General features: G+C 35.4%; 1 protein-coding gene across 2 annotated transcripts in view; it reads left to right on the top strand.

Annotated features, from left to right (window-relative positions):
* LOC145245745 (proline-serine-threonine phosphatase-interacting protein 1-like) overlaps nucleotides 1-27,244 on the top strand; it is a 204,257-nt gene that overhangs the window by 124,622 nt on the left and 52,391 nt on the right. For both annotated transcript variants that reach the window (XM_080107344.1, XM_080107343.1), the window contains exons 2-6: nucleotides 2,464-2,564; nucleotides 16,294-16,365; nucleotides 19,073-19,211; nucleotides 23,796-23,858; nucleotides 27,002-27,103. In XM_080107344.1, the coding sequence (XP_079963470.1) occupies nucleotides 2,464-2,564; nucleotides 16,294-16,365; nucleotides 19,073-19,211; nucleotides 23,796-23,858; nucleotides 27,002-27,103 (477 nt within the window). The remainder of the gene's footprint in view (nucleotides 1-2,463; nucleotides 2,565-16,293; nucleotides 16,366-19,072; nucleotides 19,212-23,795; nucleotides 23,859-27,001; nucleotides 27,104-27,244) is intronic.

Below are 27,244 nucleotides of genomic sequence, written 5' to 3' on the forward strand. Positions count from 1 at the left end.
CCATTTGGCATTTCTATTGTGATCTCGTCGCTCTTCCCATATATTACTCCAGTAGAGTTTTGTTTCTGTCGGATTTGGTTGTTCTGTTTTTGTTTTTCCTCCGTTCACATTTTGGTAGAATTGGCTTTCATTAGTTTCAAATGTTCTGTTTTGTTTGCATTGTTCAGATTTATATCTATATCGTCTCAATCTCGCTTCTTTTGCTTTTATTTTTTGGTCCAGTTCTTGTTTAGCCTCTCCCTGTCAGTTACATTTCCAATATTCCTTTTTCTCCACATTGCTTTCTTCCTGTTGATCATATTTTTTTTTTTTTATGTTTGTGTATTTGAGTTTCTAGTCTTATTTCCCATCCAGGTTTTGTCGGTCCGCTTGTCCCCGGTTGTTTTTCTGATTTGAGATTCATACTTACCATTTTGGTGCCTGCGTAAATGAGGTTGTTTAAGTCTGTGATTGTATTTGTTGGGATGTGTGGGAGGAGCTTGTTAACCTTCTCTGTTTCTGTCTTTAATTTCTTCTGCTCTTGGTTCCATAACGATGGGAGCTTTGTTTTTTCCTCATTCATCAGCTGTATTATTTTATTTATTTTATTTGCTTCATTCTCTGTTAGTTCTGTTTCATTGTTCTCGGTTTCCACGTTTGTAGACTTTGTTCTTTGTTGGTCCTCGGCCTTTGGTGTTTTTACTTGTGAGGCTTCAACTTGTGGGGTTGCTCTACGTGCGGTTTCATTGAGGGATGCTTCTTGTTCAGTTTCATCATTTATTTTTTGCTGAATTTCTGTTAGTTCTAGTTTAGAGAGCCAACCTTTCTTGAGCATCAGTTTTGCTTGGTCCGCAATGCTTTGTTCTGTCGTATGGTAGTCACTGGATAGGTCCCATAGTTCTTTCATTCGTTTCCGATAACCTCCATATCTATTTAGGATGACTTCTATAATAGCATTCCATTACGAGTCTATTCTCTTTTGTTGTCCATTTCTTTCTTCGTTTTTTTTTTTTTTCATTTTGATGGTTATCATGGCTGTGCTGTGTTTGTTCGGTGTCATTTTGTTCTCTGAAATTAGAGGTTTTACTTACCTGTTCAACGTCCATGCAATTTGAGTTTCTGAAACTAGAAAGTTGGCCAACATTCGCAGGATGACGACCAGGTCCCCCATGCTGGCTACCGAAGGAGCACCTGCCGATCATAACACCCAGATCTTTCTTCTGGGTCCCATGGTTTGGATTATTTGTAATTGACATTTTTCATATTTTGGTGTTTGTGGCAGCACCGAGCCCAGAATTATTTTACCTGTGGTTCTGACGCAGGGATAGTGTAAAGCTCCCATGTATACAAGAGGTATCGTGCACTATCACACATACATATGAGACATGAACAAAATAATTAAATAAATAAATAAATAAAATAAATAAATTAAATTAAAATTAAAAAAAATTTGAATTTCCAACTAAGTATTCTACTTAGTAAAAGTCGAAAGTCATGCTCTGAAAGAGGGCGTTTGAAGATAGGTCTGCCTAATACCATACTGTTTAGCCGCTGGAAATGTTAGATGGGAAAAGAGAAAGGCAATTTTCCCCGTCGCTGTGGTAGTATTTGATTCCTCATTCAGAGACGAGGCAAATTTCTACGTCTATATCGGTAAAAGGACTGGTTTCTGTTATGAGTTCAAACTAACATTTTCACTAGTCGCCCGTCTGGTTATTTTTGCATTCATTTTTAGAGGATTTCCATTATATTTGCATTGATAAACAGAATTGTGCATTTATATCGAAACAGACTGTTTTCTGAAATAAATTCGAAGTAACATTTAATTTTCTTTTTTTTAACAAAGGACGTAAACTCACATTTCGTTGGTTTCTTTAAAAGAGTTTTCTGTCACGAACGTGCTAAACGTCCCTATTTGGACTCCTGTCTTGAGTTAAATGCTAGGTCGTTGGTCAGTAGAGGGTGAGGGTAAGGAGGGGGGGTGACAGTCCTTTCTAGTACACACATATCCACATATTATTATTATTATTATTATTTTATTATTTTATTTTATGAATTCAAGGGGGAAAAAACTTTGACCTTTATTGTACAGTAGAGAATTTTCTTACTTCATTTCCTGAAATTAATTTGTAAGTCTAGGGTGGTTATCTGACTTGCCTTTTGTTTTCCTGCTCCTCTCACCACTAGGTATAATTTTGTCCGGGAGCTAGAAAAAGAAACGTGCTTTACTAACTTTTTCATGAGGAGATGCAAGTATATATATTCATTGTCTGAAACTAAATGCACATTGGTCTTTAATATATAATGGAGGATATATGTTTTAAAAATTTTAAATATGATAGTTGGTTTTAAAATTTTTCAATAAATTATTTTCCCAAAACAACACAGAACTTGATTGAATTTTATTTTCCAGTTTTTTGTCTTCAATTTTGGTATTTAACAGCACTGATTCTAATCTTTTTTTTTTTTGTTTTTTTGTTTTAGGATGATGATTTTGTTGGCACCGCAGGGTTTGACGTTATGTGGAAACGGATGAAATGCAGTCACAAAATGGGAAAAGATATTGAGGAATATTTGAAGGCCTTGTAAGTTCTTCAACATTGTTTATTGTCTTTGCTAGTTTATTTGTCAAGAATTTGTTGTAACCTTAAGCATCAATTATGGCAATGTTATATATATATGTGTGGTGTGTGTGTATAATTGGATAGCATGGCTATTCGGCATTGACAACATAATCGAAGAGTTAAAAATTTTGTGTAACATCTTTCCTTAAAAAATTTTCTCCCAATTTCTTATAAGGAAAAAAAGTCAAGACTGTAAATTAAAATTTGCAAGGAAATTTATTGTACGACAGAAAAGGCCAAAAACAATTTTGAAGAAATCCTTATTCCTCTGAAAAGAAGAATAGGATTTTTTGAAATTTTGCGGAATAAGGATTTTCTTGAAAATTGTTTTTAAGGTATTCTGTCAAACAATCAATTCCCTAGTAAATTTTAATTCACAGTCTTGATTTCTTTTCCTCGTATATGTATATAAATATATAAAAATATATTCGAAATATGAGATTAGAACGTGCGTATCTGTATTTTTTTTTTTAAATAAACAAAATATTTATTTAAAGTTTCAAATTTTCGGCTTATAAGCCTTCATCAGGAATTTTCTTTTTAAACAATACAATACATTTTTTTTTTTCTTACGTGCCATGGATGTCGTTTGGCAGAGTTTGTAGGTCGAAGTAGAGAGTGTGTATTGTCAGTTCAGTGGGTAGCGCCGTCTAAGCACGAATAGGTAGTTTGGTAGTAATCCACTTTTTAGAAGCACGGGGAAAACGGAATTTGAAATATGAGATTAGAAATACAACCACGTGCGTATCTGTATTTTTTTTTCAATAAACAAAATATTTATTTAAAGTTTCAAATTTTCGGCTTCTAAGCCTTCATAAAAATATATCTATATGTATATACACATATATTATATATCTATAAACTTATATATGTATATATTTGCCCCTTTGAAGATTGTCTCTGAACTCCCTCTAAAAACTCATGCAACGCATACATAGACCCCACCACAACAACATTCTCCCGACAACTAACCTATCATTTAGCTGACAAGAGCGCCATAAAACAACACCTAATATTCCATGATAAAAACCTAGTCGTCCAACATTTAGAAATATCTTAACTAACAATACAAAAATTCGATATCTTAACAATTGCACGTGAAGAGTAAAATTACTAGAAGGTTTACTAATTAACAAACTACAGCCCCTTATTAACCGGATCTCATTTAAAACCGGGACAAATATATTAACTGTATTCAATAATTAACAAGAAACTAAATAAATAAAATAAGAAAATCGAAATTAAAAATAAAAATAATTTGCCCCTATTCATCCTGTACCCACCTTTATAACCAATAAAATAAAAAAATAAAATAAAATAAAAAATAAATAACAAAAATAACTATAAATACACCAATCCTCAATAAAGAAAAAGAAAACGAGAACAACAACAACAACAACAATCGCTCCTGACGACGATCGGCTTTTGGCCGCCATAATATACAACATGCCAGCTGAAATAAAAAATGACCGTTCGGCGAATTGAAAAGATATTTTTTAAAAATCGAAAAAAAGAATAACTCTGCCGTGTTCAATCAGACGTGCTTAAATAATGACTTGCTGCCAAAATATACAAATATGCATATATGTACATATATCTGTTTATTTGTACATACATATATATACTGTTTGCAATGCAAATTTAATGAAAATCTTCTAAAAATGAATGAAAAAAAAAACTACACGGGGCAACTGGCGATATTTATTACTTGAGGAAAAAAAAAAGAGGAATTCATTTTTATTCTTTTTTGGCAAAGATGGGCAGAATGTTTGCGTATGTTGGCATGTGTGTACTAGTAAGGACTGTCACCCCCCACACCCTCCTTACCCTCACCCTCTACTGACCAACCACCTAGCATTTAACTCAAGGCAGGAGTCCAAATAGGGACGTTTAGCACAATTTTTATACCTACAGACAATAGTTTTAATGTTTACGCAATCATATATATATATATATTGTTTTAACAAAATCAAGACATCAAAGAATGAGTTGATAGCAACAAATAGTGTATTTCATCGTTCGTTACAATTGTTTTCAAGATCATTCAGAGAAATTCAAACCTTATATCGTTTGAAAATTTTCGCAAGAACAGCCACTCATCAGACGTTTTGAAAAAAAAAACACTTTTACAATGAACAATATGAAATCTATTTTCCTTTTAAGGAAAACTATGAGAAAAAATTTTATCTACATCTTTTCCTTCCAAGGTTTTGTTTTCTGTTTGTTAAAGATTTTTACATTTATCTATTTTCATATCTTTATTTTCATATCTTTATTTTAAAAAAATTCAATCGAATTATCATTTAATATTGCCACCAATTACCTATGTTCACTTAATATATTTTACTAATATTATTCACTAATTAATTAACCGTTAGCGAATTATCAATTATATAAACCCAATAAAATTCGGAATACTATAAATAAGATATATATATATATATATATATATATATATATATATATATATATATATATATGATATAGATTATTTCCATGATCAGACGACACTGAAGCTCACACAAACTATGAAAGCCATAACCCAGAAGTCCTAGTTTACCACGGTGTGCTTAGTCTGTTAGTCGATAGATTTTCTTGTATGTGACTTAAGTTTTGAATCCTGAGTTTTCACTGATGAGCTCAAAGGAGTGTGAAACTCGAATATCCGATTTTCGGTTTGTGGCTTTCATGGTTTGTATGAACTTTTCTCTCTACTTTGATCTCGAGCGCGTGGTTCACTGGGGGAAGATGTGGCTGGTTACCTTTAATGCATCCAAAACCAAACTCCTATCCTTACATCATCAACGCTCTGATCCCCATCTGGCATCAATTGTGATGGATGGCTCTCGTCTGGGTGAGGCCCCGTGTTTTGACAAGCTTCTGGGTTTGACCTTTACTCCTGATCTGAAATGGAACACGTACATCAAGTCTGTTGCCAAGGTCGCTGGAAAGATGGTGGGATCCTTCTACTGCTCCAGAAGATATCTCACTACTGATGCAATTCTCTATCTATATAAAAGCCAAGTACGTCCAAGGATGGAATACTGTTGCCATATCTGAGCAGGAGCTGCTAAAAACAGCCCATCCTGCCTTGACAGAGTACAAAATAGACTTCGTGGCTTAGTGGGGGATGTCCTTTTCTCTACCCTGCAACCTCTCTCCCACAGAAGAGACGTTGTGAGCCTATCCTTGTTTTATCGTTATTTCCATGGTAGGTGCTCGTCTGAACTCCAATCTCTGGTCCCCCCTTGCCAATCTTTCACGAAAAACACCCGTCTAGCTGAATCCACTGTCAAAAGTTTCCCCCACTCTTTATCTGTGCCTAAATCAAAATGCGGATTCCATGAACAAAGCTTCTTTCTTAGAACTACACACCTGTGGAACTCTGTTCCGTCTGCCTGCTTCCCACCGGACTACAACTTGGATGTGTTCAAGTCCAACGTTAACAAATTCCTAATGAACCGCCCCCTTAAGTAAACACTTCATCAAATCTCCACACTAACGTAATGTACTTGCAATAACCCTTATCCCTGAGTGGCTTCCAGGCCTTGATAAGTGGTGATCCCTGTGTAAAAAAACAAAAAAAAACAAAAAAAACTGTGGTATTGTCTGATCATGGAACTAATTATATACCATCTCACATTAAATATATATATATATATATATATATATATATATATTTGTTTGTAATATACTGAGTTTTACTGGGTTTGTATAATTCAGTAAATTTTCATATACCAATAAGTTTTAAGCCAGAGGGAGATGACTTAAAAAGTAAGCTACAAAATTATCTTATAATTGAGCATTAATATACCCTATTAACAAAACCAAGACTTCAAAAAATGAATTGATAGCAGCAGAAAGTGTATTTCATTTTAAGTTAAAATTCTTTCCATACCACTCGGACAATTTCAAGCTTTATGGCGTTTGAAAATTTTCACATAACCAGCATTTCTTCAGACTTCTTGAATAAACAAGGTCGATAGCCATTAGTCGTGTGCTCTCATGTAATGAATGAATGAATGCGTGAATGTAGAATTAACATGAAATTCTTCAAGATAAACTAAAATGACCGAAAAATGGGCTGAAATGACTTAAATAAAAAGTAAATGACTTAGAATGACTTTAATGAACTTAAGGATGAATTGAATGACCTTAAGAATGACTTGAATGCTTAAAAAATTACTGGAAAAACAATTTGAATGATCTGGTGAATGACTTTGAGACGGACTGGTTGTAAAGTGGGTGATCATTTTGCATTAAATTAATACAGAAAAGTGATCCCCTACTTTGTATCACAAAGTTACAAACATAAGTACAGCATGTAGTAAGAACAGATACTACAGTTTGATCTTGGCCAAGAAAAGGGTATTTATTTGCTCCCCCACTGAGCAAATTAGGCACAGGGCCGTTTTTTAATGTGAGGAGTGAAGTGGAAATGGGGACCAATCCCCGGGGAGTAGGGGAGCTGGATAGTGACAATTGGTATGAAGGGTTGCACCTACATTGACCAAGGTCTTATATATGGGGTTTCCCCCACATATGGTCTTTGCTTGCAGTATCTGCCGAAACAGATACTACACTTTGATCTTAGACAAAATGCCAAAAAAAGGATATTTATTTGCTCCCCCCATCGAGCAAATTAGGCACAAGGCCGATTTTTAATGTGAGGAGTGAAGAGAAAATGGAGACCAATTCCCCGGGGAGTAGGGGAGCTGGATAGTGACAATTGGTATGAAGGGTTGCACCTACATTGACCAAGGTCTTATATGTGGGGTCGCCCCCACATAGGATCTTTGCTTGCAGTATCTGCCGGAACAGATGGTATTTATTTGCTCCCCCCCCCGAGCAAATTAGGCACAAGGCCAATTTTTAATGTGAGGAGTGAAGGGAGGGGGAAGGGAAAAAAGGGGACCAGCTCCCGAGAGGTGGGAAATGGGAGCTGGTTAAAGGTCAGGCATGTGGGGTTGCCCCCACATCTGGTCTTTGCTAGTCATAGCTAGTCATAGCTAGTCATAGCTTGCAGTATCTGCCGGAACAGATGGTATTTATTTGCTCCCCCACCGAGCAAATTAGGCACAAGGCCGATTTTTAATGTGAGGAGTGAAGGGAGGGGGAAGGGAAAAAGGGGATCAGCTCCCGAGAGGTGGGAAATGGGAGCTGGTTAAAGGTCAGGCATGTGGGGTTGCCCCCACATCTGGTCTTTGCTAGTCATAGCTAGTCCTAGCTAGTCATAGCTTGAAGTATCTGCCGGAACAGATGGTATTTATTTGCTCCCCCACCGAGCAAATTAGGCACAAGGCCGATTTTTAATGTGAGGAGTGAAGGGAGGGGGAAGGGAAAAAGGGGACCAGCTCCCGAGAGGTGGGAAATGGGAGCTGGTTAATGGTCAAGCATGTGGGGTTGCCCCCACATCTGGTCTTTGCTAGTCATAGCTAGTCATAGCTTGCAGCATCTGCCGGAACAGATACTACACTTTGAGATATTAAATCTTTTATTCATGTTAAAAAATACAGTCAAAATTAACGATGAACAAAAAACTTAGGCCCATGGCCAACTCAAAAGGGGGGATTTTGGGGGTCGTTGGTCATCCTTGTCACTCCAGAACTAAACAAAGTCAAAAGTTTCTCCCAGCTAGTATCTTCTTTCACCATAATACTGCATTCACCCTTTCATACTGGGGGACATCCTACTTAACTCCCAATTTTTAAAACATTTTTTATTGACGTGTAAAAACAAAAAAGATAACAATAAAATGGTACAATAATTCATTTGTGTCGAGGGCGGGGGAAGAAAAAACAAAAGGTGATTAGTAGGACCCTCCCAACCCCGTCTAGTTGATAGACTGCCCGTTCTACTAGGTTTGTAAAAGGAACCTCGCTTCTGCGGGTCAGTCTCTAGGTGGGGATGCCCTCTAGATGGGGGTGAATGGAGAAAAGAAAATTTTTGTGGGTAAGGGAAGGAGGTTAGTTTGTATTTCTTTTTCTCCAAGATGGGTAAAATTTAGAGAAAGGTGTGAAAACAAAAATTGCAGGTAAGAGGGGATGGGGATCTTGGAGGCTTCCTAATTGGGGAGGGATGGAACATACACTCAGCTAGCTGAGAGACTACTTGTTTAATTTTACTTTACAGAACTGCGCGTTCCACACCTAGGCAGGGAACACGTATTCAAATTTGGCTCCTCTTCGTACACACAGACTTGCCACATGTATCCATCTTCTGTCAAATGCCGCGCGATGCAGCCTTCTTCTATCACATCTGATCTTCACCCGTAGTTGGTGTTTAAAGAACGCAATCAGATCTTGATCAGAAAAAGACAACACCCCCCGGCAACCTTGCAGACGCGACGTCCAAATCACCATTCTCGCCACGGCCAGGATCGTAACGTAGACCATTTGTCTTTCCCGGTCCCACGGCGGCCTCACGTTGTCCACAACATTGGATACAGTAATTGGGCGAGGATGCTCAGGATCGATGCGAGCCGTCACTCTGCTGACATACGACCAGTACTGGCGGAGTTCGCGGCACTTTGATCCCGGCCCGAAGGCCAAGAAAAGAATACTTTGCCCTCCCCTCTCCTAACGTGATTTTATCAGATTTTTTTTTGGGGGGGGGGGAGTGGGGAGTGGGATTCATATCTTAATTTTTTTAAATATTAAAATACATTGGAATGATGAAATAAAATATATTTAATTTTGGGTCACAAACGTTTCCGAGTTATACAATTGTTATTGATTTTTCAGAAAAAAAGAAGTTGAAAAATAGATAAAAATTATTTAAGTTTTACCAAATTTAAAAAAATTATTTATTATTTACATTTGACAGTTTTTATGTGTAACTTTAAATGATTTACAAAAATATTTCTTATTTTTTTTAATGATTGAATTTTTTAAGATTTGAAAAAAAAATTTAGAAGATTTGTTCTTAAAACTTATTATGAATAAACAGACAATCTTACTGTTAAGAGCTACAAATTACGATATTGAAAATTAATAATAAAGGAAATTCTGTCAATTAATGAGTTCCATATCAAACCGGAAGTTAAATATTTTAGGTGTTGTTTGCTAAAATATGAATTTTTTTCTGGATATCCTATCTATATATGTCTTTTTCATAATATTTCAAGCCGAAGGTAAGACTTTTCCTGTTATACGTCACTTTAAAATTGATTTAAGAATTTCTTTTTAAAAGATATATATTTGTATTGAGTTTTTTTCTCCATTATATTTTTACTGTTTTAAAATAAATCTTTTTGCCATATATCTGCGACACCGTTGTTAGTTGTTAATTTTTCATTTTTTAATGTTTCGGTTATTTTGTGACGTTCAAATCAAATTTCATCTGTTTTATTCAGTGTACAATAAAGAATGTTTATATGTGATTTAAACCCTGATCCTTCCTCTTCAATATAGAGTAAAAATTATGATGAATTAGTTTCATTTTATTAGTTTTTACTTATTTTTGAAGTTGACGTGAACATTAGGATACTTCAGTTAAAAGTCAAATATGGACAAGTAAAATTATCCTTCCTTCCTATCCTATATATATATATATATATATATATATATATATATATATATATATATATATATATATATATTATATTATATTATATTATATTATTATTATATATAATAATTTGATTGCAGAAATTCCCCTCTGGACCAAAGTACGCTAGGTTTGCTCCAACAGATGCCACATACAAATTTATTATGTCTACACTATCAGCCACTATATTATGTAACCTTTGAACGCCACCTTACTCACATTTATTCGCTATATTAAAATTCTAGATTACATCCTAAGAGAAGCGTGATCACTGTTACAAACATCTACAGTGAAAGCAGCTGCTATTTTCCCCTCTAAATAAAATGTATAGGATTAGCAAATCTCTCGACGGTGGCAATCTTTCTAGGGCAATTGCTCTTGACATATCTAAAGCCTTTGATAGGGTATGGCATAAAGGTTTACTTCATAAGATCGCTAGCTATGGTATAGCTGGAAAAGTCTTCTCAATTATTAAATCATTTCTTTCTGATAGGTTCATAAGAGTAGTAGTTGAGGGGCAAAAATCAGAAGCTCACAGTATTAATGCCGGTGTCCCTCAGGGATCCATCCTGGGCCCAACTCTTTTCCTGATCTACATTAATGATCTTCCAAATCATATCCTTACATCATTTGTAGACATTTATGCTGACGACACTACCATTTATGGTACCACATCTAAGACAGTAAACGACCAAGTTCTCTCCAATTCTCTCTCCTCTGATCTTGAGCACGTAGTACAATGGGGAAAGGAGTGGCTGGTTACTTTTAATGCATCTAAAACCAAGCTTCTCTCTTTACATCATCAACATTCTAATTCACATTTGTCATCAATTGAAATGGATGGCTCTCGTCTTCAGGAGGCCTCAAGTTTTGACAAGCTTCTGGGCTTGACCATTACTCCTGATCTTAAATGGAACACGTATATCAAATCTGTTGCCAAGGCCGCTGGAAAAATGGTGGGATCTTTCTATCGATCCAGTAGATATCTCACTGCTGATGCTATTCTCTACCTATATAAGAGCCAGGTACGTCCAAGGATGGAATACTGTTGCCACATCTGGGCAGGAGCTGCTAGAAAGGACTTGTCCTGCCTTGATAGAGTTCAAAATAGACTTCGTAGCCTCGTAGGAGATGTCCTTTTCTCCTCCTTGCAACCTCTATCTCACAGAAGAGATGTTGCGAGTTTGTCTCTGATGTATCGTTATTTTCATGGAAAGTGTTCAACTGAGCTTCAATCTATGGTCCCCCCTCGCCAAACTTTCACAAGAAACACTCGTCTAGCTGTAAACACTATCAATAATTTCCCCCACTCTTTATCTGTGCCTAAACCTAAACGTAGATTCCATGAACAAAGCTTCTTTCTTAGAACTGCACGCCTGTGGAATTGTCTTCCGTTTTCCTGCTTTCCGGCTGACTACAATATGGTTGTGTTCAAGTCTAAAGTAAATAAGTTCTTGATGAGCCGTTCCATATAAGTTATTAAATTTACCAAATTTTCATTACTAATGATTACTATATTGACCAATTTCTACTGTACACTCTTTAACCCTTATCCTTGAGTGGCCTCTGGGCCTTGATAATGTGGTGATGCCTTTGTAAAAAAAAAAAAAAAAAAAAAAAAACTACTCCCAGTTGACACCGGTATATTCTGCATTTGGGTCATATGTAGAATAGCACCGAATTTTCTGGCTCATAAACTTACATACCACAACCTTTCCTTCTCCCGATTCCAAAATTAATGATTTCTCCCTCCTCAAATTTAACCAAATATCATTGGCTGCGAACAAACTATTCGTCCATTCTAAAATGTCAATCCTAATTCAAAAAAGAATGCTCCAGCGAATAAAAAAACATGGCTTCCCTCTCCACAAGAGGCTATCATTGTATATAAAATACCCCGATTACAAACGCATAAACACATCGATTACTATGCATCGCCACAGGTTCTTTCCTAATAACTACATAAACCTTCCTTTATTTATTTTTATTCCTTTATTTTTATATTTTACTTGACTGGCATTCTTTCTTTATACGCGTATTGATCTAATTCAAAAACAACTGATTACACTATTATTACATTTGAGACCCGGCTATCGTTTGATTTCATAGACTTTAAATTGTCTCAAACGTTTAATTTTTTAGTCCTTTACAAACAGCTATATAAACCTTTCTTTTTTGGTTAAAGTACAACTGACTAAAATTATTTCTTTCTGCACTAAATAGAGAAATAATTCTGCATACTCAATTCATGCAATCGAGAATGGATTTTTGTGTGCTTCTGCAGCCTATACAATATCTGTGTGTGTTTTTTTTATAACTTTAGTATTATTGAAAAGTATGAAACTATACAATGATTACATGTGTTTTGTTGTATACTTTAATTTTAAAAACATTGAACAATGAACTGTTGGTTTACTTTTTTAGTAGATACACTTATGTTTGCATTACGCGATTTATTGTTATCAACCGAGCGAGTCAATTTAAGTTAACACATTTTGAGAATATTTGCACATCTAAACTCCTCATCTTTAAAGGCATTATTTCGAGAGTGCTAACCTCATCAATTTGTAGTAGACCACTGGACTAAAGCACTTCCATCATTTTTGTGGCACAATCCTTTTTTTACACGTTGGATCCTGCATACTGCCCCTACGATTTTTTTTTCTTTTGCAGCATATTGCACAGGTACTCTCTGCTATTTACATTTTTCTTACCTGAGAGTTCTTAATGTTTTTTAACTTTTTCTTTATTAGAGCTTACACAGACATTAGCTATTATTACATGTTTTTTAATAATTTTTGAACGCAAATAGGTCACAATCGAAACTACATTGTTTTTTACTATTTCAACATAATTTTATTTTGTTTTGGGTATATATATTGATAAATGCTTGCACGTACTTGAAACACTTATAACTAATAATAGCTGTTTTGTTTTTATCTTTACACTAATTTAGGTCACTAAACATAATAAATTGTTTGTGCCTTAATTCTCTCAATTTATTTCCCTATCTATTGACAATTGTCTACGAACAATATTTCTATTGTTTCAATCTCTAAAGTGTTATTAATTTTTTAAAGTCCTATTTAGATTGTTTATAATAGAAACAATATTCTGTATATATTGTTTAAAATAAATAAGAATTGTTTATTATTTAAAGAATCCGGTTTGTTTATACTGCTTCTTTTTTCATGCTTACTTAAAACTGTCACTTTCTGAACGTACATGCGACTACAGGAATTCAGTTCCTTTTAAGTGATAGAGGCTTCAAGAATATTTTGCCACCTTAACTCCAGTCTTGCCAACAAAAATACTATAGCCTGAACGATACTCTGAAACATAACCTGCCTGCCAGATTAGTATGCACGAGTCAAACGACAATGCAACCACCATGCAATACATTTCAGGAAAATTTTGTTACTACACCACCTCCACTCACAAAATGGGGCGTCTATTCCAAAAGCCGCTCTTAACATGAGGAGTCTGTGGTTGGGTAACAACAACAACAACACACATATTATATTTTTTTTATGCGGGGGGGAATGCATGCTACCACCGGGCAATGTTGGTTAACGGGTTTTGCTAGTAGAGGAATAAAAAATGAATCAAATGAGGTATAGGTTGTTCAAACAGTTACATTCAATTTAGCTTACATTTGCGGTTTTGAAAAAAATGACAAGTGCAGACTTTCTTTTTGACGGCACTGTACTTTTTGTTATCAGTGTCGAAAGTTAGTGTCATACCTATATATATATATATATATATATATATATATATATATATATATATACTTCAACAGTCGTTTATAATTCTCTGTGAACCTAATGCAAGAAGCATCCTATAATTTTTTCCTTCTGGCATAAACACACCAGGTTGTGGTTATACATATTTTTTTTTCTTTCTAAAAACGAGATATATCCCAAAAATTCAAAGAATATAACACCATGATATCATCCTGGTTCGATGTTGGTAAATAAATAATTTATAATAAAAAAATTATTGAACTTTTTCAATATTTTCATTTATTCTTTTAATCTTAATTCATATTCAACCATGTTTTTCTACCAAACTGTATTGTCATCGCCTTCAAATACAACCCCCTCCCCCATATATTATTTTTGTGTACCCCAAATACAACATGTTGCCACTGAAGAGTAAAGAGGCTACTGTGATAGGGGCCGGATTTATATGTGCAAAATAGATGAGGAGTTGGATCGATGCGTTCGTTCAGTCTCGAAAGACAGAAGATACCCCCTGATGCGGGTGTAATTGTGAGGCAAGGGTTGCGCAATCTCCAACCACACCTCTCCTGAATCAGCACTGCTTGAGTCCAATGGCAAGGAGAAGTCCAGGATGACTGGAAACAATGCCGAGATGAGCAGAAAGCACGTACAGCACCTGGGACTCTCAAATGGTCACCCATTTAGTACTGACCAGGTTCAATGTTGCTTAACTTCGGTGATCCAACGGGAACATGCCATATGAAGAGTTGGATAGCAGCTTGTTTATTCATATTACATTTAAATTTCTGCATGTTACTGCGATCCAAGTGACAGGGAGCAAGGAGGGAATTCCAAAGGTAAGTTGGCCAATGAAAGTTGCTTAGAGTAAAAAATCTTTTAGCATCTAGGATCTCTACAATGAAAGGAAGCGATTTTCCTGCTAGTTGTGTGGGTCGGATATATTCTTGTTGAGGGGATACAAGTGCAGTATGTTTATTGGAGCACATTCCATGGAAGAACTTTGTAAAACAAGCACAGAGATGGTGATGCGACAGTGGCTGGAACTTGGTAGACAGTGTGGAAACTATTAAGTTAGAAATTCTATTTTGCATTCTATTCAAGAGATAGAGGCTTGTGGTTGGTGCACTAGCTCAAATATGGCAACAATAATCCATGCACAGTCGAATGATGGTTTTATAGAGATATAGCAAGTTTGAGAAGTTTTCTAGCCTTGTAAAGGGAACCTACCTTTTTTTTTTATATAAGAGTCAGAATAATGCTACTACATCTGAGGAGATGCTGCCAACAGCACTCTGCCTTGCCTTTCCAAAGTACAAAATTGACTTTATAATCTAGTGGGGGATAATATCTTCTCTTACAGAAGAGACATTGTTAATCTCTCTATGCTCTAGCATTATTCTCGTGAAAAGTACTCGACTGAGCTCCAATCTTTAATTCTTCTTTGTAAGATATTCACAGCAAAAACTCGTCTTAAACTGAAAAGAAGTTTTTTTTCTTCCTTTGTGTACCTAGCATCAAACAGAATTTACATGAACAGTGATTCTTTTCAAGAACTTTATATATGTGAAACTCATTACTATAGGACTGCTTCCTAGAAAATTACAACATAGTTGTCTTCAAACCCAATGTTAACAAACCCTTGTCATAAACTGTCCTCAAATTTTGTCCATTTCATTCATCATTTTAAATCCTCTCATAATATTTTTTTACTCTAGAGTCACCCGAAAGGCCCGAAAGCCATTTGAGGATAAAGGTTACTGAATGTAAGGTAGTAATTTAGTAATCATTAATGGTGTAGATTGGGTAGAATTTGGATTATTCAATGGGACGGCTCCACAAGAACTTGTTTACATTGGACTTGAAAGCTACCATATTGTAATTAGCCGGGAAGCAGTTCTGTGGAACAGTGTTCCACATGCGGACAGTTCTATGGAAGAAGCTACATTCTTCATCATTTCAACTGACAATCTATTTATCTAATTAGTCTTTATCCTTGAGTGACCTTTGGCCTTAATAATGGTAGTTTGCAAGATTTTTGTGAATATTTAAATACATCACTATTAAATTCTACAATTATACCTCCTAAACAATGATAGGTGGTTCTTCTATTTCTCCATATCTTTGAAATTCTATAGCATATACTTCTTTATATTTTATTCTGATAAGTACTAATATATTTTTCATCAGTTATTATATATATATATATATATATATAGGCTGCAATTTTTTTCTCTTTATTACTTTGCAAATTTTAAAGAAAATGGACTTTCATCTTTCTTCATAAATTTTATTTGTTTTTTGTTTTTATCAGAAAAAATGACTCCAACCCCCACCACTCTGCAAAACAAAATAGGAAAACAACCTCAGACATTAATTTCATAAGTTTTCATTTTTTTTAGGGCCAAGATTGAAATTGAATATAGCAAGAACCTGAGCCGCCTTAACAAAAGTACAGAGAAAGAAGACCTTGGGTAAGTATGACATAAAATGTTTATTTTTATGTATTTATCTGTGCATAAATATATACTAGCTTCCTTCAGTCTTGACAGACTATGGATACCCACTGTAAGAGTGTCTCCAAGATAAGTCTAGAGCACATACAGCGCCTAGAATTCCCAAATGGTCACCCATCTGGTACTAGCCAGGTTCAACATTGCTTAACTTCGGTGATCTCACAAGAACTGGTGTGTCAACGTGATTATGCTATACATACACACACACACACACACACACACATATATTTGGCAAAAATGGTAATTAGTAAAACCTGAAGAGAGTGCTCAATACTATTGCAGAACAAATATGCGTTTTATTTTTTTATTACCGTTTTATCTGTTCAGTTACATATGTTTCCGTTGCGGGGCCATATTTATGATCCAGCAACCTCGTCAGCTGTAAGGTCTGACAAGGCTGCTGGATCATAAATATGGTCCGGCAATCGAAACATATGTAACTGAACAGATAAAACAGTAATAAAAAAAATAAAACATATATATATATATATATAATTATATATATATAATTAAACAATAATTATTCTTTATACCTATAGCCACTAGTGTTTCATGCTTATGCAATCAACAGTGTAGGGGGTGACAATTCCTGTCGATCATGAGATTTTAACCCAGCCACGAACCCAACTCTTGCTCCATTTGCTGAGCCTCTGCCTCAGGGCCACCAAGCAATTGCCACGGGAATGAAGGGAATTAAGATCTATCAAATGCGAATTTGGAGGAATGCATTAGACAGTCTAGAATGTTTTAGCAGAAGTCGTATTTGCATGTACAGGAATCCCTCCTAAACTAATGAACCAATCATTATTGATTTTGAAACATGTCTACTAGGTATAAAGAGTCCAAAATATGGGCTATATTTAGTTTTATGCAAAGGAAACACAGAAGATTACTTTCTAAATTCTTTTAGGCAGCTTGGCTTGTCTTACTTGCTATTTGCTTTCCTGTTTCCCCTCACCATTTGGAAAAATTTTGTCCAGGAGACTAGGAAAACTAACTTTTGTGTGACAGGATAGATTTATATTCATTATATGCAAAAAATACACATTGTTCTTTATTATAGAGTAGAGGATAAATAGTTGGAGTATAAAAATATATTTTATGCAAATGAGTTACACAGAAATGTTTGTATTCATTGCTAATGGAAATTATCAAAATTCACAATATTATTTACTAGCAAAGATACCCGCACTTCGCGCGGAATTTTGCTGTATGCTTGGGTACCCGCTTCACAAGAACTCATGCAGTCAGTGGATGTTGTCAGAGCCGCACCAAATATGACCTTAACCTTTGACATTGACCTATTCCTAGGTCGTAGATTATTATCATATTAAGTTTGATCATGATTGGTCCAATGATGTGGGATGTAGGAGAATATATATATATATATATATATATATATATATATATATATATATAGACTATGACCTTAACCTTTGACCTTTTCCTTGAAAAATGTTGTGCACTATACTTAGCTGGAGGACCATCATCATACCAGTTTTGGTCATAATCGGTCCAGTGGTGTGGGCTGTAGAAGAGTTGTACACACAGACACACACTCACATACAAACGCTATTATTTTATAATTATGAGAAGTAGAAATTATACAGGCTGGGCACAAAGTCACGCACTAATGTTAATATTTCTTTTTTATTAATATAATGGACTTTTCTTTCTGGGGTCACATTAAGCAAATTGTTTATTCAACGAAGATTCGTGATTTGGATCATCTGAAGAGTCGTATTATTGATGATTGTCTTCAAATTGATGGTGATGCTGATTTACTGAATCGTGTCTACAGGAACTTTGAATTTCGTATTGGCTCATGCATAGCTTCAAACGGCGAACATGTCGAGCAATTGTAATCCTTGTAAAAAACTTTGAATTAGAATAAATGTTACTACTATAACTTTTTAAATTTTTTAACTTTTTTAATTAACATTGGTGCGTGACTTTGTGGCCACCCTGTAGAATAAAGTTTTTTTTTTTGAAATAACACATGAAAAAAAATCTAACAATTGCAGAATAAAAACGCTGAAATATTGAAATAAATATCAATATCCGGATGTAAGTCTTGTAAGAATCTGTAAGAGTTATTTCCCTTGTATTTGGTATTTTGGGTGCTTCTTCATCATTAGAGCAAAATTCGAAAATTGAAATATTGAATTTCAAGTACAACCAATGTTATCTACTGAATTGTCATGTCACAGTAATGAACATATCCAAAAATTATGCAAAGCAATAAGATAGAAAATTATTTATTAATGAAAATAGTTTTCGAAGACAATTAGTTGAGTTTTGGTAAAAAAAAAAAAAAAAAAAAAAAAAAACTTGAGAGTTCAACTCATAGCAATTATTTACTGAAAACTTGGAAAATCTTAAGCCAATATAGCAAAACTTAATTTTTGCTTAATGTCTTTCGATTTTCAAATTTCGCTACGATAACAAAGAAGCACCAAATGTTTAAACGTATTTATTTAATCAAAAGCTTATCATTTCATGCATTATCAGACAGATAAGAAATAGAAGCCTCACTTGTGAGGAGTACAGTGGAGTACGAAATTACACGTTAATAAATCTTTACTTTCACCTTCAAATCTGATTCACAATGATTTTTTAATGTTCATTTTTAATTTTTAATGTTTTTTTTGTGGATCTTTTACAGTAAAATCAGTCAATCGTGGCAAGAATTCAAACTTCAAATGGAACACGTTGCTTCTAATCATGAGGAGGTCAGTCATATTCTGAATAACCAGGTGGAAAACCTGAGATTAATTAATGACAAACACGAAGAAAGACGAAAGGTAAGTCATCGTTTGACATACACCTTTATAATTTAAATGAAAAAGAGTCGGATGTTAATCTAAAAATAAGCTTAAACCAGGATTAGGGACAAACAAATTCAACTTGCCTCCTCCCTTGAGGCTCTCATTCACAAATATCCGTGGGCTTAGAACTAACTTAGCTGATGTTGAAGCATTTCTCTTAACAAATACCCCGGATATCTTAGCACTAAGTGAGACTAACCTACACTCCTCCATTCCCTCTAACCACTTTAACATACCTGGATATCTCCCACTCTGCCGTAAGGACTCTGACAGACATATGCACGGACTTGGAGTTTACATTCGTAATACCCTTCCCTTGACTAGAGAAACAAACCTAGAAACAGATGATCAAGCCTTTATGTGCTTTAGACTAAACGTGCAACACAGTATTAGCTACTATTATCTTCTTTACCGCTCTCCCTCGACTCAGGACTGCACCATAATAAACAAAGTATCTGACAGCATAGACACGGCACTGTCCCTCGACACTAGCGCACAAATACATGTGTTTGGTGACTTTAATGTCCACCACAAAAACTGGCTTGGATTCTCTACTCACACAGATGCAGCGGGCAGCACAACCCATAGCTTCGCTATATCTCACTCCCTATCACAAATTGTTACGTTTCCAACCCGTTTCCCTGACCAGGAAGAACAACACGCATCACTTCTAGATCTGTTTTTGACCACAGTTCCCGATGACTGCATAGCGAAGGCCCACAGCCCACTCGGGAACGCTGATCATGCAGTGATAATGGTTGAAATCGCCCTAAACTCTAGACCCAAAACTGGAGAGCCAGTGCTCAAAACAACGAGATATTATAATAAGGCTGACTGGGAAGCCATCAGGGAACTAATTAGAGATGCTCCATGGAAAAATATTTTCTCTCTCCCTGCTGAACAGTGTGCAAACGAGACCACTGACTGGTTCAAAACTGCAATCGAAGCGCATGTTCCCATGCGGAAATTTTATAGTAAGCCCCACTCTCCCCAATGGTTTACGTCGACTTGTGCAACTGCCATTACTCAAAAGCAGCATGCATACCGTAGGTTTAACCGACATAAGTCCAGTTCAAACAGACTGAAGTATATAGAAGCTAGAAATAACGTTAAGAAAGAAATAGCGACAGCTAAGAGAGAATTTACGGAAACCACTAAAAAGCGCATCGAAGCACAAAAACTAGGAACTCGAGACTTCTGGAAAATCTACAACAGTGTAGTAAATAATGGGCAATCAACAATTCCCCCACTAACCAACAATCACGAGGTTGTCTCCTCAGCAACCGACAAGGCTAACATGCTTGCCAGTCGGTTTGCCTCAAACTCCACACTGGACCCTTCCAACCACCCCCTACCTGACTTTCCTATGCGGACAGACGCCACACTAGACGATCTGAAAACCACCCCTGCTCAGGTGCATGCTATCATAAAAAACCTTGACACCTCAAAAGCATGTGGACCCGATCTTATCCCAGCTGTGCTATTAAAAAAGTGCTCAGCCGAAGTAGCTCCAGTTCTCTCCAAACTCTACAACAAATGTCTTAATGAAGCTTGCTTTCCGGGCTGTTGGAAAACTGCTTCTGTTGTACCAGTATTCAAGAATTCTGGCGAAAGGACAGACCCATCAAATTATCGCCCCATTAGCCTCCTCCCACTTTTTGCCAAAATATTTGAGACCATAATTAACCATGCTCTAGTCCATCATCTTACAGATGCTAAACTACTGACTGACAAACAATATGGATTTAGACAAGCCCGTTCCACAGCAGACATCCTCACCGTGATCTCTGAACGTATATACCAATCACTGGACAAAGCGGGGGAAGGCAGAGCGGTAGCTCTAGATATATCTAAGGCTTTTGACAGGGTATGGCATGAGGGTCTCCTCAGTAAAATCAGATCATACGGTATCACTGGTAGAATACTAAACATAATTAAATCCTTCTTAGATAAGAGAAAAATCCAGGTAGTCCTCGACGGTCGCACATCTAAACAATATGATATAAATGCGGGAGTGCCCCAGGGTTCTATCCTTGGACCTCTATTGTTCCTGATATTCATAAATGACCTCCCCGACAACATTGCCTCTGAGATGGGGATATATGCTGATGACACTACACTCTATGGCAGACACGACAGGAAGACGAATGAACACATTTCTAAAGAAATGGCAGAAACACTAGAGGAAGACCTCCAATCTGTAGTGGAATGGGGACAAAAGTGGTTGGTCGCGTTCAATGCTGCCAAGACTAAACTAGTTTCATTCAATAATTACAAGAAACCCTCTCTACCACCAATAGCAATGGCCAACGACTCTTTATCTGAGAGTCCATCTTTCAAACTCCTTGGCCTAACGTTCACAGGAAACATGAGTTGGAACAATTACATTGAAGGCATTGCCAGGGCCGCTGCAAGAAAGGTAGGCTCTCTCTACCGTGCTAGAAAACTACTAACACCCGAAAGTATCCTGTACCTCTATAAGGCCACCATTCGCCCATGTATGGAGTATTGCTGCCACATCTGGGCTGGTGCATCTGCTACTAGTCTCTCGCTCCTTGACAAGGTTCAAAAGAGAGTCGCAAACCTGATAGGCCCTGAACTGGCATCTAAGCTTCAGCCTCTGTCCCATCGACGAAATGTTGCATCCCTCTGCCTTTTCTACAAGTATTTTAGTGGTGAATGCTCTGATGAACTGCAATCACTTGTGCCCCCACGACGCGAGCACCCTCGACAAACCCGACAGGCTACTAGATCCCACCCCCACACTGTAGAGGTCCCTAGATGTAAAAGATCTTTTTACTCCAATAGTTTCTTCCCCAGAACCGCAAGACTTTGGAATTCCATTCCAGCTCCCTGCTTCCCCAACAGTACTGACGTGCAGAAGTTCAAGTGTAACGTGAACCGACACCTTGCTGCCCAAATCCCTACATAGTACCCCAGTAGTTGTTGCCCCTGATAGTAGCCCCCTACACCAAAGTGGCAATTTGCCTTGTTTGGGGTGAAAATGTAAAAAAAAAAAAAAAAAAAAAAGTATATATGGAATTATATCTCCTTTAATAATATTTCTCAGTACTAGGACTTATACTTTGGCCTTTCGGTCATACAATCAAGGAGTTGGTCCTGGGCATCACCAGATCTTTGCACATACATGCTCATTATTACAAAAACAATAATGCTAGGCTATAAAATAGTGATGGGACGATTCTAATAGTTTTCCCGATTTTGATAATTACTGGTTCCGATTCCAATACAATTCCAGATTTTGTTCTAAATTCCTGATTCTGATATAATAACCAAATCTGATTCCGATTAAAAAAAAAAAAAAAAAAAAAAAATATATATATATATATATATATATATATATATATATATATATATATTTAGCTATTGAGTTGTTGTTTTTTTTTTTTTGTTTTTTGAGTTTAATTTTTGATTATCATAAAAGCTTATGTAATATGTGCATATGTTTTCATACACGTAAAAATACACTTGTATATTATGACCTATGGATGTTATTTTTGATGTTAAAATCAATAAATATTTATCATTTTATTGTTGGTACAAGCATGGTAAATTAATTAAGTTTTGTAACAAAAAAAAGACAACTAAAAGAATCATTTTTGGCATTGGAAAATAGGCACAAATTTTTCTGATTTTGATACCGATTCCAATACCCCAAAAAGTTCTGATTTTTCTGATTAATCATCCCAATCTTATGTATTTTTGATTTTTTTTTTTTTTACTCACCTTCACCCCAAACAAGGCTTGAATATAAAGGGCTACTAATTGGGACCATGCCTAAGAAAGATTAACAAGATGTTGGTTTACATTACATTTAAACTTGTGCATATCAGTACAGTCAGGGCAGCAGGAAAGGAATTCCAAAGTCTAGCAGAGGGAAAAAAACTATTAGAGTAAAAAGCTTTCTAGTATTTAGAGACCTCAGTAGTGAAGGGGTGTGATTTTGTTACTAAGTGGGTTTGTCAGGGATATGTACGCCGAGGGGGCACAAGTGCAATGAGTTCATCAGAGCACATTCTATTAAAATACTTGTAAAATAGGCACAGAGATGCAACATTATGGTGATGGGACAGAGGTTGAAATCTAGTTAATCAAATGGGACTTATTAGATTGGAAACATTTTTGGACCCTATTCAAAAAGGAGAGACTAATGAGAGATGCACTAGCCCAGATGTGGCACCAATACTCCATGTATGGGCAAATAGTGGTTTTGTAAAGATACAGAATACTCTCAAGTGTGAGTAGTTTTCTCGTATGATAAAGGGAGCCCACCTTCCTTGCGGCAGCTTTCACAATGTCCTCAATGTATTTGTTCCAGTTCATATTGCCTGTGAATGTTAAACTGAGGAAGCAGACTTGTAAAATAACTTTTTGCCACTCCTGTCCGCTCTGCTTCTTTTCTCTCTATGCTATTAATAGAATTCACCTAAATGTTCGTAGAAACGGGTTAGTATGACACGCTTTAAAAAATGCGTTTCTATTGTTATTATTTTTATTTTTTTGCAAAATTTCTGTAATTTTTCTTTTTTTTTTTTCCAGTTGAAAGATTCACTAAAAAAATGTCAGACAGCAAAATCAACTTTATACACACGGACATTAACAGTACGTATTTTCTAATTCGAAATTAAAAAAGAAACAATGTACTTCTTTATTGAATATGAACTTTCCCTAGTCAGTGTTGTACAGAAGTTTATAACTTTTTTTTCTTGCTAAAAAGAATGATGTATCGAGCAAAGTAGTATTAATAGACTGGGAGAGAGGTTGTGGGGGGGGGGACTAATAATTCAAATTCCTTTCTCATTCTCTCTCTCTCTCTCTCTCTCTCTCTCTCTCTTATATATAGCCAGAAGATTCCTTATTGGAATGAAACACTGCATGGCTTAATTGCCATAAATATGTTTTCATACCTTACTATATAACTTTACCCACGTTTTCACATAAGAAAAATAGGAAATGGACTTTGTTTACTTCCGGCAGCCTCATAACTCTTGCTTCCCTTATATTGTCCTTTACTCCTCACATTTTCTGAATGAGCTTTCTGAAAAAGGGGGAAGAATTACTGTTTTCTAGGTTAGACTCTATTCACTTAACATTTATTGTTGCAAAGCTTTAAGTGATATTTTTAAAACTCCTTATGTCAATTAGCTTGGCTTATTGTCTAGAGCGATTTCAATTTAAAAAATACTGAAAATCTGTACACAATATACTATATCTTTTTATTATATGCATATGTGTATACATGAAATAATAATAAATTATATATATATATATATATATATATATATATATATATATATATATATATATATATATATATATATATATATATATATATATATATGTACGAGCAAACAGTTAATAAAACATGTTAAAAACATATTTAAGCTGAAAAGGATATATTAATTCTTTAATATTTATAATATACTTTAATTTTACCATCTTGGATCATTTTGGTAAATTTAATTGTAATTTTTATTTTATATATATATATATATATATATATATATATATATATATATATATATATATATATATATATATATATACTAGCAAAAGTACTCGTCGTTGACTGGGTTCAAAAACAGCCTGCAGAAAATGGACTCTAATTTATGAAAATATCATAAGTTATGAAAAGGAAGAGTTGTAAAGAGATAGCTTCGAATTTGGGGGCATCAAAACCAAAGAAAAATATGATGAAAGTAAAAATAAAATAAACCGCATAATTTATTATACCATACCTGTTCACACTGAAACACTTATCACAATATTCTGTGGATCTATATTAAAAAACCTTCTTAAACTTTGTGACATATTTCCATTCTATGGAGGTCAAACGCGAACGAACACCCCATAATTTTATTATACCATATTTCTTCAAACTGAAACATAATTATTAAAGTATACTTATGCAGATAGATATGAAAAGTCTTTATTAAAGTTTGTGCCTATTTCCATTCTATGGAGGCCCGGTGCGAACGCAGACCCCACAATTTTATTATACCATCCCTATTTAAGTTAAAACATACTTATCAAATTATTATTATGTACATCTATATCAAAAGCATTTGTAAACGTTTTTTTTAATTTTAAAATTTTTTATTTCCATACTTTGTAGACCAGGCGCGTATGCAGCCCCCACAATTTTAATGAGTAATCATTATGCCAGATCAAACATACCCATTCCTGTGTCTCGATACATCTTCTATCATTATATGTGATCGGTTTTCTATAATAGTCAACCATATAGGAGCCTATTTGTGACCAGAGACACACCCAGACGTTCAGCTTTATATTATATATATATATAATGAAAAAATACCTATTTAAAATTTGAGTGCAATTACTACATTGTTTGGGCTGCATTGGATAAGCCACAGTCAGTACGGACTTCAAGACTAACTGACAAACTAAAAAGGCAGTTCTTCAGAGCAGTGCTGGAATCTGTCTTCCTTGTTTACTGTGCTACAACCTGGACACTCACCAAAAGATCGGAAAGAAAGCTAAACGGCATGTACACCCGTATGCTAAGAACTGTGTTAAATACATCTTGGCAAGATCATCCCATGAAGCAGCAACTTTATGGCAACCTACCTGCCATATCTACTACCATCAGGGTGTGATGTCTATGATTTGCTGGTCACTGCCAAAGGAGCAAGCAAGAGCTGGTGAGAAATGTATTGCTGTTGACTCCATAGCACAAGCACACAAGTATAGGATGACCTAGATCCACATACATCCAGCAAATTGCACATGACGTCAACTGTGATCCTGAAGATCTGAAGCAGCTGATGGAAGACAGGGAAATCTGGAGAAATAGTCATGTTACTCCGGGCAAGGAGCCCAACCAGATAGTTATAGATTGCATTGTTTGGCATTAAATCATTGCTTGATCGAAAATCATTTAATTGGAATTCATTATTGAGATGAATATTATTTATTCATTTATTTGTTGCAGATTATTATCCTCATCTTTTAGTTGTTTAACAACGTTTCGGCCAACTATTCTTCTGGCCTTCGTCAGGTGGTTACTGCTACAGGATAGAAACTCTGAATCTCCTAACTGCATCCTTTCGTCTCACCATGTTTGAGCCAACTAAACCCAAAGCTAGCCAGAGGCTTAATTGGCCCAATAGTTGACCCATCTATCAGGATGATATGTGGCACTATACTTCATGATATATAAAAAATATGAAGTGTTGAAATTAGAGTTTTTAACAGCCAAATACCATCTCGTACACAACAAAAAGAAAACGTTGTTCTTTTCTCCCTCTAACTTGCGAGTTAACTGTACAAAAAAAAAAATCTGTCTTTTTTCTCACGGACACGTGAAGTATATACAGAATGACTCTGAGCGAGCAAAAAAAAAATCTTCTCTCCAATAAAAAAAAGATACAGGCTGTTTATATGCTCAAATTCGACATATGCAAATTAAAACGCGGTCGATTTGAGCATGTCGCCTTCTTCTGTGTCCTATCGGTTGGGTTTCAAATTTTGAGCATTGGCCGCTTTTTTCCATGACTTATTGTTACAGAAAAGCACAAAAATTCCCCGTCTCTTTTCTTCTGGTTTGCCTGCTGCTGATGAATACACCTCATCAGAAAAATACACCTCATCAGAGAAAGCAGAAAATAATACAAGAGCGCTGACAAATAAGAAAAATGATATTCCCATACAATTTTAAAACCTATATGCATATATTTTTGTTATTGTTATTTAACTAATATATTTTGTTTTTTATATTCCAGGCTGAAAAGAATTACAGTCAAAAATGCAGAGAAAAAGAACAGCTAAAGAAACAGTATGACTTGACCAAAATGACCGCTGCAGCTAACAAAGAAACAGATAAGGTTGGCCATTGGTGACTTTTGTTGTTGTTGTTGTTGTTGTTGTTGTTAATATATTTAATATTTTTTTTTTTTTTTTTTAAATTAGATAAGCATCAAACAATTTTTTAGTTGTTTTTTTTTTTTTTTTTTTGAAATATTAAA

Source organism: Euprymna scolopes, chromosome 23 (assembly GCF_053919585.1).
Source record: "Euprymna scolopes isolate OS-2025 chromosome 23, ASM5391958v1, whole genome shotgun sequence".
NCBI classification, from domain to species: Eukaryota; Metazoa; Mollusca; class Cephalopoda; order Sepiida; family Sepiolidae; genus Euprymna; species Euprymna scolopes.